Source organism: Rattus norvegicus, chromosome 15 (assembly GCF_021556685.1).
Source record: "Rattus norvegicus strain SHRSP/BbbUtx chromosome 15, alternate assembly SHRSP_T2T, whole genome shotgun sequence".
NCBI lineage: Eukaryota > Metazoa > Chordata > Mammalia > Rodentia > Muridae > Rattus > Rattus norvegicus.
The window spans coordinates 61,012,494-61,025,137 of record NC_141548.1 but is presented as its reverse complement, the minus strand read 5'-3'; the positions used below and the strand labels follow the sequence as shown (position 1 = coordinate 61,025,137).

Genomic DNA, 12,644 nt, shown 5'->3' with positions numbered 1-12,644 from the left:
ACCAGTTACAGGATTCCATGGGAGATTTATTCAATGGAGTGAGCTTGTAGGGAGAAAAATCATGGGCCCTGGGTTTTGTTGTTGTTGGCGATAAAATGTTAGAAAATAGCCCCTCTCTCCAACCGTCCTTAGAATTACACTTTCCAGCGAAGTCTAGTTTCCTTTCCTGGCAGATATAATCTTAATTAAAAATAAATTACATGCCATACAGAACTTGAAATGGAAAAGATAATCCTATTACATATGAGAATATATCCTGACTTTCTTTCCCGCTAAACTGTGGGAGATATCGGATCAGGCTGAGCCCCCCATTGTCGCCGCTTTGAAAACTTTCCTAGAGCCCTAATCCATCACGTGATGCCTGTGTCAATCCGGAGGTCTGCACGCGAGCTTCACAATACCGGCATTAGGCGCGGTGACAGAAACCCAGCTCCGCCGAGCCGGCGACATTTGCATCTCGAGAAAACGCGGCCATTGTGGAGCTGTGTTTGTTCTCAGGATTGGGAGACAGTTGCGGGCGAAGTTGCTAAAACCGAGAGAAAGGGGCTCCTTTGAGACCTTTTGGCATGGTAACCAGGCGATCAGGGCAGCTTTTGTGGGTGGATCCGCGCGGGGGCTGGGGGGAGGCTTACTCACTCCCCTCCCTTTGCTGTCTGCCCTCCCCGACTTTCCTCCAGACCTCGCCCCCCTAGGCATTTCTTTTCCACCGGGAGTTGCAGTGACCGCTTTAAATCGTCCTTCCATTATCTAGCGAATGCGGGCGGCCAGCGGGAGCTCCCTGCTCGCGTGCCTTCACACCTGGACCTCTAGCCCCGCCAGGCCGGTGAGCACCGATTCACAGTGCTCACACCAGTCCTTCCCCAGCCCGACGATCTACTCCCGGCTTCCCCCATCCTCTGCGCTGCCACCTCTGAGCTGACAAGGCTCCAGCAGTGGACAATAGTCTTCTAACCTCTCCAACTGTTTCTGCTGCGGCTGGGCTTCTTGCTTGCCCTCTCCTGCCCTTTTGCTTTTTCCAAACACTTCACTTCAGCCTTTTGGGGTGGAGGAGAAGAGAAGGTGACAGGAAGTGCACACTTAGCATCCTGCTGAGCTCCTACGGTGGAACCTGGAATCTTACGTTGGAATCCAGCTCTCAGACACTCGCGTCTGAGCTGTGAGAGAGTGTCTATTGCAGAATCGTGGTCGAATCCCACCTCATTCTCCCTCTAGGTCCAGGCTACCGCACGCATTCTCTGCTGGTACCTGAGAGGGCAGAATTCCCAGGTTGGCTGCTGTCCATCGGCACTGTTCTGAAGCTGTTCGGGTGTGGGCCTGAGCGAGACCTAATGGAGTGAGCTTGGAAGAACCAATGGTCAAGTGTAGGTCCAGGTCAGGGTGGTCTGGGGTTCAAAAGAAGACGGAACATTATTTTTAATATATATCTCACCACCTAAGGGGCTATTTCTTGAACAAGAGCAGGGTGAAAACCAAATCCTAAAATGGCACTTGGGAAGGAGAGAGAGAATAGAAATTGGGGTTCTATAGAAATGTTGCCTTTCTCCTGCTTCTCAGTGACTGCAGACATCTGGCCTCACTGCCTGCAAGTGCCAGGACTGAAAGGTAGAGGAGATAAAGGAAGCCCCAAACTAAACACTGCCCCATCCTCAACCTCATAAAGGCTTTTATTTAATGGCTCTGATTGCATTTCCTGCTCCCAAGCAATTCCAAACACCCCTTGATCTCCTCCAGCCCACTGTCCACCCAGACCCAGCTCTCCGGTGCTCTCCCTACTCTGGGCAAACCCCTGCTCCTCTTCTGAAAGCATTCCAAATGAGTCTGAAGAGAAGAGACCTGCAAAATGACCTTACAAAAGGAACATGGCCCAGATTCCGAAGAACATAGGGCGAATGCAACCTGCTTAGCAAACTCATTGTCTTCCTTATTTCTTCAAGTGTGTGACTTGTGTTTGTAACTCTTCCTTCTTCCTGTGTATTTACATTGCCTGTTCAATAGAGTCCTTCAGTAAGAATCAATAAGAATCGGTCTCGTTCCAGATCAGCACAACTCCCTCCCTGTCCTTCAGCTCTGGGAGTAGAGATGCCTATGGAGGCCGCTCGGGGATTCATACCAGGGAAGTGACAGTGCTGAAGTCCCACAATTTCATAGGCAGATGGTTAAGTTACCCCAGGTTCTTGCCAGGTTTCGACGTCACGCTGTGATTTTGTTCTTCTGGAACAGGGGCGAGTGTTGCTTCCAGAGAGGCCTATTAGAACAGAAAGCAAATCCTGTAAATAGGCGGAACAAGGCATCAGGAGGAAAAAGGTCTCTAAATGCTCTTTAATACGAACTCGGTATTGTGTGGAATTCAGCGCCCATCACCGTTTAGCCTGAGAGTTATGGCAGTGATTGGGGATGAATAGAGAACATAATGGATACATGTGGCGTTTGCTCATTATATTCAAGTTAGCCCAACTCCACTGTGGAAACTGTTCAACTTTCTCTCCCCCCTAGCTTGTCATAGCGAAATAATACAGACATCGGGGCCTCCAATGGGATCTCCTGCCACGCCATTCTATTTCCACTACTAACGAGGGCTTCATAAGCCTTTGATACAGTCTGATCTTTGAAACCTTTCCAAATCTCCTCAAGCTTATGCTAAATCCTATTTGGAATTTTTTTTCCTTGCCTGCTACCACCTAGGGCTTAAGAAAGCCATTTGAACAGTGACATGCATACTAACGTGTATCGTAGGACTCCTTTCTGAAAGGCAAGTGGCACCGGTGCTCACACGAGCAAAACACAATTGCGTACACAAATTTGAATAAAATCAATTTTGCTCTCTCCGTCACTCTTCTTCATCGACAGGTTATTCTCGGCAACGTGGGAAGCTGGGGGAGATGGTGAACAGAGAGCCTCGCTCCACCGAGCAAGTTTGGAAGCCTTCAAAATGCAAAGTAAAGGGGCGGAGGGGGTAAGATGTGAGATCCGGAGCTTCTAAAGAGAAACCCAGCTTGTCTCGCTTAATACCGGTGGCGGGCAGAGGAGACAGGGTGCCAGGTGCCCAATTTCCAAAACCATCCTCTTCGCTTACTTCAGAGCCCAGTGTTAACTCATTACAAGCAAGGCGCTAACAGAAAATGGGAGCAGGAGTTTTTAAAACAAAGGAAAGATTCCCTCATTTTCCTTTCTTGTTTTCTCCTCTAAGCCTTTCCACATTAAAGGGATTGTCAGTGGTTGGCGGAGGAGCGGCGCTATGGCTAAGCGGCCATTGGCTGGCCCCTTCCAGTGATTTGCATATCGGCAGCTATAAAGACGGAGGCGGCGCTCGCCAGCGCAGCTCCAGCCCAGAGAAAGGAGGCGGAGGCGCCGTGTGAGGGTGGGTCTGCGCGTCCTCCGAGCCAGTCGGAGCCGGAGCTGCAGCTCGGAGACTTTTCCCCCCCGCACAGGGCTGGCAAAGCCTGAGACTCACGCTCCGATCTGCACACCGGGGAGGACTCTTTAGGTTAGCCTTTTGGAATAGCAGTTGGGCTTGGCGATATGAGTCCAGTGAAGCGCTGGGGCAGCCCCTGCCTTTTCCCCTTGCAGCTATTTAGTCTCTGCTGGGTGCTCTCAGTGGCCCAGAGCAAGACAGTCCGATACAGCACCTTCGAAGAGGATGCCCCTGGCACAGTCATCGGGACCCTTGCAGAGGATCTGCATATGAAAGTGTCTGGAGACACAAGCTTCCGCCTGATGAAGCAATTCAACAGCTCTCTGCTCCGGGTACGCGAGGGGGACGGGCAGCTGACCGTCGGGGATGCAGGCCTGGACCGGGAGCGCCTGTGTGGCCAGTCCCCACAGTGTGTGCTGGCCTTCGATGTTGTCAGCTTCTCGCAGGAACAGTTCCGGCTTGTGCACGTGGAGGTGGAGGTGAGGGATGTAAACGACCACGCGCCCCGCTTTCCCCGAGCCCAGATCCCGGTGGAGGTCTCAGAGAGTGCTCCGGTAGGCACGCGCATCCCCCTGGAGGTGCCTGTAGACGAGGACGTGGGTGCCAATGGGCTGCAGAGTGTACGCCTGGCCGAGCCTCACAGCCCCTTCCGAGTGGAGCTGCAGACGCGCGCGGACGGTGCCCAGTGTGCGGACCTGGTGCTGCTACAGGAGCTGGACCGCGAGAGCCAGGCCTCCTACAGCCTGGAGCTGGTGGCTCAGGACGGCGGGCGACCGCCGCGTTCCGCCACAGCAGCCCTCAGCGTGCGTGTGCTAGATGCCAATGACCATAGCCCGGCCTTCCCGCAGGGTGCCGTGGCGGAGGTGGAATTGGCCGAGGACGCACCTGTGGGATCGCTGCTGCTGGACCTGGACGCTGCCGATCCCGACGAAGGTCCCAACGGCGACGTTGTGTTCACCTTTGGCGCCCGCACCCCTCCCGAAGCCCGCCACCTTTTCCGGCTCGACCCACGCTCTGGCCGCCTCACCTTGGCTGGGCAGGTGGACTACGAGCGCCAAGATACCTATGAGCTGGACGTGCGGGCTCAAGACCGAGGCCCAGGACCCCGGACAGCCACCTGCAAGGTCATCGTGCGCATCCGAGACGTCAACGACAACGCTCCTGATATTTCTATCACCCCTCTGGCCGCCCCCGGGGCTCCAGCCACCTCGCCCTTCGCAGCCGCTGCCGCTGCCGCCGCACTTGGAGGAGCGGACGCAGCCTCGTCGGCTGGGTCTGGAACACAGGAAACCGGCGTCACCTCGTTGGTGCCAGAGGGGGCGGCGCGGGAGAGCCTAGTGGCGCTGGTCAGCACCTCGGACAGGGACTCTGGCGCCAACGGGCAGGTGCGCTGCGCCCTCTACGGGCACGAGCACTTTAGGCTACAGCCGGCCTATGCTGGCAGCTACCTGGTGGTGACCGCCGCATCTCTGGACCGGGAGCGCATCGCGGAGTACAACCTGACGCTGGTGGCCGAAGACCGTGGCGCGCCCCCTCTGCGCACTGTCAGGCCCTACACCGTGCGCGTGGGTGACGAGAATGACAACGCTCCACTCTTCACCAAGCCAGTCTACGAGGTGTCAGTCCGCGAAAACAACCCTCCGGGCGCCTACCTGGCCACAGTGGCTGCCCGCGACCCTGACCTGGGCCGCAACGGTCAGGTCACCTACCGGCTGGTAGAGGCCGAAGTGGGGCGCTCCGGGGAAGCCGTGTCCACTTACGTCTCAGTAGACCCGGCTACCGGGGCCATCTACGCTCTGCGTAGCTTTGACTATGAGACTCTGCGCCAGCTTGACGTGCGTGTCCAGGCCAGCGACGGCGGTTCCCCTCAGCTTTCCAGCAATGCTCTGGTGCAAGTGCGAGTGCTGGACCAGAACGATCACTCTCCGGTCCTCGTGCATCCGGCGCCGGCCAATGGCTCCCTAGAAGTAGCAGTCCCTGGACGTTCCACCAAGGACACAGCTGTGGCACGCATCCAGGCCCGGGATGCAGACGAAGGAGCCAACGGGGAACTGGCCTTCGATCTCCTGCAGCAGGAGCCACGCGAGGCCTTCTCCATAGGCCGCCACACGGGGGAGATCGTGCTCACCGGAGACCTCTCGCAGGAGCCTCCTGGCCGCGTGTTCAAGGCCCTACTGGTCATATCCGACGGCGGCCGCCCCCCTCTCACCACCACAGCAACCGTCAGTTTCGTGGTAACAGCCGGTGGTGGGTCAGCTGTGCCTGCCAGCGCCGGGAGCCCGGAGCACTCCCGGCCACCCGGCTCTCGCCTCGCGCCGTCGGGGCCTTCGCTGCAGTGGGACACGCCGCTGATCGTCATCATCGTGTTAGCCGGGAGCTGCACCCTGCTGCTTGCAGCCATCATCGCCATCGCCACCACCTGCAACCGCCGCAAGAAGGAGGTGCGCAAAGGGGGGGCCCTCCGGGAAGAGCGGCCCGGGGCGGCGGGCGGCGGAGCCTCGGCCCCTGGCTCCCCGGATGAGACCGCCAGGGGAACTGGGCCCAGGCCCAACATGTTCGACGTGCTCACCTTCCCTGGCAGCGGCAAAGCGCCCTTTGGCAGCCCCGCGGCCGACGCGCCCCCGCCCGCGGTCGCCGCGGCCGAAGTGCCGGGCTCGGAGGGCGGCAGCGCCACTGGGGAAAGCGCCTGTCACTTCGAGGGGCAGCAGCGGCTCCGAGGCGCGCACGCCGAGGTGAGGCCTTCCTTCGGCTGGGCGCCCCCCTCCGTGCTCTGCGGACAGGCTGGGAGAAGGGGGACCGGAGGGGTAAGGGTGGGCTCTTGCAGGGAGATGCTTAATCTGTCGCACTTGCTCTTTTTTTTTTGTCCTGTCCAACCCTCATACCTTTTCCCCCATTCCCTGCTGCAGCCCTACAGTGCCTCTCCGGGCTTTGGGAAGGAGCCTGCGCCCCCTGTTGCAGTCTGGAAGGGCCATTCATTCAACACCATCTCAGGCCGAGAAGCTGAGAAGTTCAGTGGGAAAGACAGCGGGAAAGGAGACAGTGATTTCAATGACAGTGACTCGGACATCAGCGGGGACGCCTTGAAAAAAGACCTCATCAACCACATGCAGAGTGGTAAGGATGCTTCTCCCCAGCCCAGTCCAGCAGTCCACCTTCCCTTGCCAACTTCTTACCTGCTCAAAACCTCTGTTCCCAGTCCTTCCCCCTGATCCCTCTCTGCACCCCATTCCTGCTGAGTGTGATGCTAGCCATGGAAGGAGGGTACTCTATTTATCGCTTTGTGTTGTTGTTGTTGTTGTTGTTGTTGTTGTTGTTGTTGTTGTTGTTTCTGCCGATGCTGCTGCTGCTGTTGTTATTCTCCCAACAAAGGAACTACGTTTTGCTTTATGTCAAGTTATCCTTAATGGAAAGCATTTTGCCTTCCTCTCCAGCTGCCCTGACCAGGCCAACACTGTACAGATGGAGGCCTATGAGTACTAACCTCAGGAATTTCTGTCTCTCTTTTTTTCTAGGACTGTGGGCATGCACGGCTGAGTGCAAGATCCTAGGCCATTCTGATCGCTGCTGGAGCCCATCCTGTGCCGGACCCAACACACACCCGCCTCCTCACCCACCAGCCCAGATGTCAACCTTCTGTAAGAGCACGTCCCTGCCTCGGGATCCTCTGCGCAGGGACAATTACTACCAGGCCCAGCTCCCCAAGACAGTGGGGCTGCAGAGCGTCTATGAGAAAGTGCTGCATAGAGACTATGACAGGACAGTCACTTTGCTCTCCCCTCCCCGTCCAGGAAGGCTCCCAGACCTGCAGGAGATTGGAGTACCCCTCTATGAGTCCCCTCCTGGTGGCAGATATGTGTCCCCGAAGAAGGGAACCAATGAAAATGTGTAATCTTATCCTGCATGTCTTCACATACATAAACAGGTCACCCTGAGACGTCCCTAAGTTATTGACCGGTTTCAGTGTTGTATATAAATATGCAAGATGTGCCTTAAAATGAAGTTGTTGGAAGCTATTTCCAATCACATTGGTACTGTTTGGTATTTGCAAACAAAAAAAATGTAGTTAATGTAATTTTTATGAAATGTGTGCAGTATTTAATTTTTCTTATCATGCTATTGGCTTTAATTTCATTTGTGGCTTGCAATTTTCTTAGTGTTTTTAACCTGTACATTGTGTAATGTAATGTTTGTATATACTGAAATTTTGTTATATTTTTATATATTAAAAGCTAAGTGGAAGTTAACTGCCAAAGGAATTGTCTGTAAGACAAAAAACAAAACATGTTGGAATTGCTTAATGGGATTTTACCTTTCACCAGAAACAACCTGATGTTTTAGAAGTTTTGCCTTGCCAAGTCTAACAACGTGTAGATCTTGAGTCTGTGGTAGATTTCAAGTTACTGTTATTTAATTACATTTGGTTCTCTGTAAGCTCTGTCACTTATAAGCACAGTAATAAAGGATTTGTCATGTATTTGAAGAATCTGCTAATTGCTTTTCATGGAGTTGCCTGAAGTCAGTCAGTCACAAATAATTTCAGTACCAGAATTAAACCTCCTTCCGAGAGCTAATTATTCGGGCATTGTCAGTGCTTCTGGGGATGCTAAGCCTAAGGGATTGGAGGCATTGCAAAATCTTACCCAATGGCTAAAAACATTTGTTGACTTTGTAAAAATATTTATGACACCATATGCATCAGCTACTATGCGAAGTTCCTGCCTTCTTTTACCCCTTCAACAAATCGCTATTGAGTACTTACTGACAGGGGAAGGGAAGCTGAATGTGAGTTGTCCTTCCACTAATTAAGCAAACATTTGTAGAGATTTTACCAGAGCACAGTAATTCCTGTAGGAGCTGGGGGCTTGAGGTGAAGATGGTTCAAAACTGCTTATTAAGAGGGTAGTAGCAAAACAAAACCCAGAAAGACATAATACAGTGCTGGGGTGCTTGCTCTGTCTGGGTTTGATTCCCCTGCACTGCTAAGAAAAAAAAAAAGGATGAAGGAACTTACACACTGTAGATGAAATGGCCTATGCCTGGGATTTGCTTTAACATGTTCAAGAAAAAAAAAACCTTCACAGGACTGTATAAAACAAGATTGATAAAATACTACTGATAATTGTCAGCGGTGGCATGGGCACACGTTGGTGTGAAGAGGGTCGCTGTGGAAGGTTTAAGACAGCCATTGAGTCAGGCCTGGTGGCACTCGCCTCTCATCCCAGCACTTGGAAGCTGGAGGCAGAAGATCAGGAGTTCAAGGCCAAGCCTGGGCTGCATGCCTTCAAAATGCAAAAGATAAAAAGACATGAACCCATCGATGTCAATGTCTTGTATGCTTTTCATTTGAAATTAAGATGAAGAGAATAATGAGAGTTGGCGTTTACTGAGGAAGCTTTTCTATATGCAAAGCTCTTTACAGAGTGTTCTGTATGAATTTAATTCTCTTACCACCTCCATGCCATAGGAACTATGGCTAACTCTATTTTTGCAGATAAAGAGACTGAGGCATAAGCAAGTTGGACAAAACACAGCTCATTAAACAGCTGATAAGTATCCAGGGTGAGAGTGAAATCCAGACTGCTCAACATAAGGAAGCAAGGGGGAAAGTTTGCAGACTGTTTATCCATGTGAAAGAAACCAAGAGTTAGCAGGAAGAGCCCAATGTCTTGCCTTTGGTACATGATTATTATTTAGCCCTTTATGTTTGTAAGTGTCTGTGTTCCTTTATTACTAATTATAGAGTGAAACACAGAAATGAATAGAGCATCCCTCAAAGCTGCCTGTTGAAGTCATAATTGAAGCCATTGTTAGCTCCAAGCTGAACAGCAGGTCAGGCACATAGTGCTTCACCACCCACTGCCTGTGCAGAGTTCAGCTGCTCTTGCCAGCCACTGAGCAGCACATGCACCTGACAGGCTGGCTGCCCAGCCCTCAGGGTCTAAAAGCAAACACCAATGTTTGTCAGTTACCAACCATCTCCCTAGCCAGGAAAACCCAGCGCTAGAAGATTAAATCCCCAGGTAGATAAACCCATAGTCCTGGAGCTTTATTCTTGAGTCAGTCCTGTCAGATGCAGAGCAGAAGACTCCTAAAGCAGGTCCTGTGCATTCACTGGTTGGAGCCTTCAAAACGAAAACAATGAGGGCCAGCAAGATGGCTCAGCAAATAGAGAGGCTTGCCACCAAGTCTAATAATCTGAGTTTGATCCCCATCCCTATCTCCTATGATGAAGAGAACTGACTCCTACAAGTTGCTGTCTGACCTCCATACATGCACCCTAACACACATCTGTGCCCCAACATAAAAAATCAATCCCTTTTAATTTTTCAAAATAAAATAATGACAGAAAGAAACATTATTTTATTTTGAAATATGCAAGTTCTTTTCATTTCTCCAAAAATTTGAGATTCAAAACCTCTAAAGTTGTATCATCATATTATTTTTTTGAGAAAAGACTACATGAAAGATCATGTTTTTACAAAGCAAACATGGAATTCACGCTTTAAAATTATTTAGATTAAAAAGAAGAGGGTCTGTTCTAAGGGCCAGCAAGAGGATGGTTTTGTCTAGAAATGTCCATTAATGTAACTAAAATGGTTACGCTTTAAAGGAAATGTATTGTTTTTCAATTAAATGAGAAAATATGTGTGCAGAACATTTAGCATAGAGCCAGTCTATAGAGATGTCCACTACATAATGCCCTACTACCTCCTGGCTGTTTCCTTTGGAGCCAGACTCTTCTGTTACTCTCAACCCTATCCATCCCACAAAGGAGGTAGACCCAGGGCATTTAGCCTTGCTGTGATCCTGTTTTGCTCTTCACCAGGTAGACCAGATGGCCCCCTTACCTCCCTTCCCTCACCTTGCCCCCGTGCAGCCAGCAGTTTACAAACAAGTACAACTGAAGCAAACACCAAACACAAACTCACAAACCTTTCAGGTTGTGATTGTAACTGAAATATCTCTCTGAAGGTGGAAGGAAGCCCACGTACCCTGATGGTGAATACCAGGACAGGAAATGGCCCTGGGGGAAGAAGGTCACCATGAAAGAAAGCTCAACCAGACGTTACCTCTTTGAAACATTTGTCTCTGGATCCATTGGCTTGGGTGTCCTAAACTTCTTCCTATAATAAAATACCCATCAAAGAAACCACTTCTGAAAATTAAAATGTAAGTGGTTTCAACATCTATTGAAAAACGCAGTCTGAAATAGAGCAGAAACAGGATGCATGTCTCCGAATGCAAAGATATATGCCTATGGAGAGAAATATATATATATATATATATATATATATATATATATATATATATATAAAATCAGGATGAGTTCTGTGCTATAATTAGCTAACTATCTGGCTTATTACACTTGGCAAATATAAGCTCTTATCCTCCAAAAATTCCATTTTAGAAAGCAAGCACATTCACTTTAGTACTGAACTCAGCAACAACAGTGTAATTGGAAGGCAGTAAGTTTTGAAAGCAAACTGAAGCAGTGTAAGACAATACTCGATGGACTGCTGGGCTCAACAACAACTCAGAAGAGACCTCAAAATGCCATCCTGATTTTTCAATAGCTTTGCAGTAACTCAAAGAGTATTTATTGTTCCCTTTCCCCGCTGGAAGACAAACTGCAATAGAATTCACCAACAGGATCCAAACCCAGCTAGTAAGTGAGCAGCAGACAAGAGGAGATGCCAAGCTTTCTTACCAGTCAACACTTAAACCCTCATGTTAAATGTGCTCTTGGGGGGGGGGCTTCATTTATTATCAGAACCTCCTTAATTTTTCAACATAGCAAACTGAGACCTAAATAGTGTAACACAGAAATAGGAAAAAAATCCCACTTGCTAACCCGTCTGGATTGCAGGCACCTTAGCATGTCCAAATAAAATCATCTCCTCTGCTCTGATGCAATTCATCCCCAGTGACCCCCATGGCTGTATGAAGCTCAGTAAAAGGAAGCACAAACTCAAAAATAGCAACATTGCTTTACACCCTCTCTTTATGTTTTATTTCATTTTTTAAGTGTTTATTTATAGGTGGTTGTGAGCCACGATGTGGTTGCTGGGAATTGAACTCAGGACCTCTGGAAGAGCTGTCAGTGTTTTTATACATGGGTACTGTGTTTAAATGATTGCATTCCCATCCCTCTCCCTCCCAACTCCAGTTCCTCCTGTGTCTCCCACAGTCCCTCTCAAATGTATGACCTCTTCTTCGCCCCTTAGGCTGCTGTGTTTGTTACATATATGCATATATGTGTATACATAAATACAACCGGCTGAGCCCATTTAGAGATATGCCTATGTATGTGTGTTTAGGGCTGAGCATTTGTGGTTAAAAGCCTAACAGGGGGCCTGATCCCTAAAAAAGACTGATTCGCCTTCCCTCAGCAGCCATTAATTTCTGGTAGCTATTCACCTAAGAGTGGTAATACCCTCCCTCCATACTTCTTGCTCCTATTATCCCATCTTCCCTTTTCAAATTGCATGCATTTATTTATTTATTTATTTATTTATTTATTTATTTATTTATTTTATATGTGGGCATGTGCCAATGCAAACCACAGCACACATACGGAGACTGGAGGACAACTTTCAGGAATCAGTTCTCTCTTCTCACTCTGTTGGTCCCTGGGGATTAAATTAAGGTTGTTGGCTGGCTTAGTGGCAAGTGCCTTTACCAGCCAAGCCACCTTGTTGGACCTAATAACCAATCCTTCATCAAGACCTATTTATTGAATTACCCTGTCACTCCACTGGAGAAGATACAGTGATCTGCCCATGTCTTTGCTGGTGATGTCTGAGTCCACATCAGATATTACAGTCTCTTCTAGTTGCACTTTGATGGTGTTTGTTTTAGACACCCATCACTGTAAGCTTAAGTAATGCCCAGATCTCCAGACTCCACCTGGAGTTTGTCCAGTCTGTGCACAGAGCAGCCTGAACACACTGCAGATTTGAAGCTTGCAAGATCAACTCCAGTCAATGAGGGGAGAGACTGGCAGAAATACTCCAGCCTTCCAATCCTTTGGAAGAACCCCATTTTGACTTGTGTTCTAGAAGTTCCCCTGAGGATCTCCAGTTACCAATCCAGTAATGGTTTGGTAAGGTCACCCTGCTCCACTCTCCTAGGCTTCATGGTTTCCGTGACTCCTTTCCAAGTAGACTAACTGCCGCTAATGTGTGATAATTAATCTTCACTGTCAGCTTGACTAGATTTAGTGCACCTGGGA

At 49.9% G+C, this 12,644-nt stretch overlaps 1 protein-coding gene and 1 long non-coding RNA gene across 3 annotated transcripts; one reads left to right on the top strand and one right to left on the bottom strand.

Moving 5' to 3' along the window:
- Positions 1–1,645: 1,645 nt before the first annotated feature.
- Positions 1,646–3,089, bottom strand: LOC148001075 (uncharacterized). Its single transcript, XR_015639015.1, has 2 exons — positions 2,723–3,089; positions 1,646–2,245 (listed from the first exon to the last, which is right to left on the bottom strand). It is a non-coding gene; the product is annotated as an uncharacterized LOC148001075 (long non-coding RNA).
- A 228-nt stretch (positions 3,090–3,317) lies between these two features.
- Pcdh8 (protocadherin 8) lies at positions 3,318–7,891 on the top strand. Of its 2 annotated transcripts, none has more exon segments than NM_022868.2 (3): positions 3,318–5,853; positions 6,319–6,526; positions 6,925–7,891. In NM_022868.2, coding segments are annotated over 3 exon segments (2,919 nt in total). In that variant the 5' UTR covers positions 3,318–3,519; the 3' UTR covers positions 7,302–7,891.
- The last annotated feature ends 4,753 nt before the right edge of the window (positions 7,892–12,644 follow it).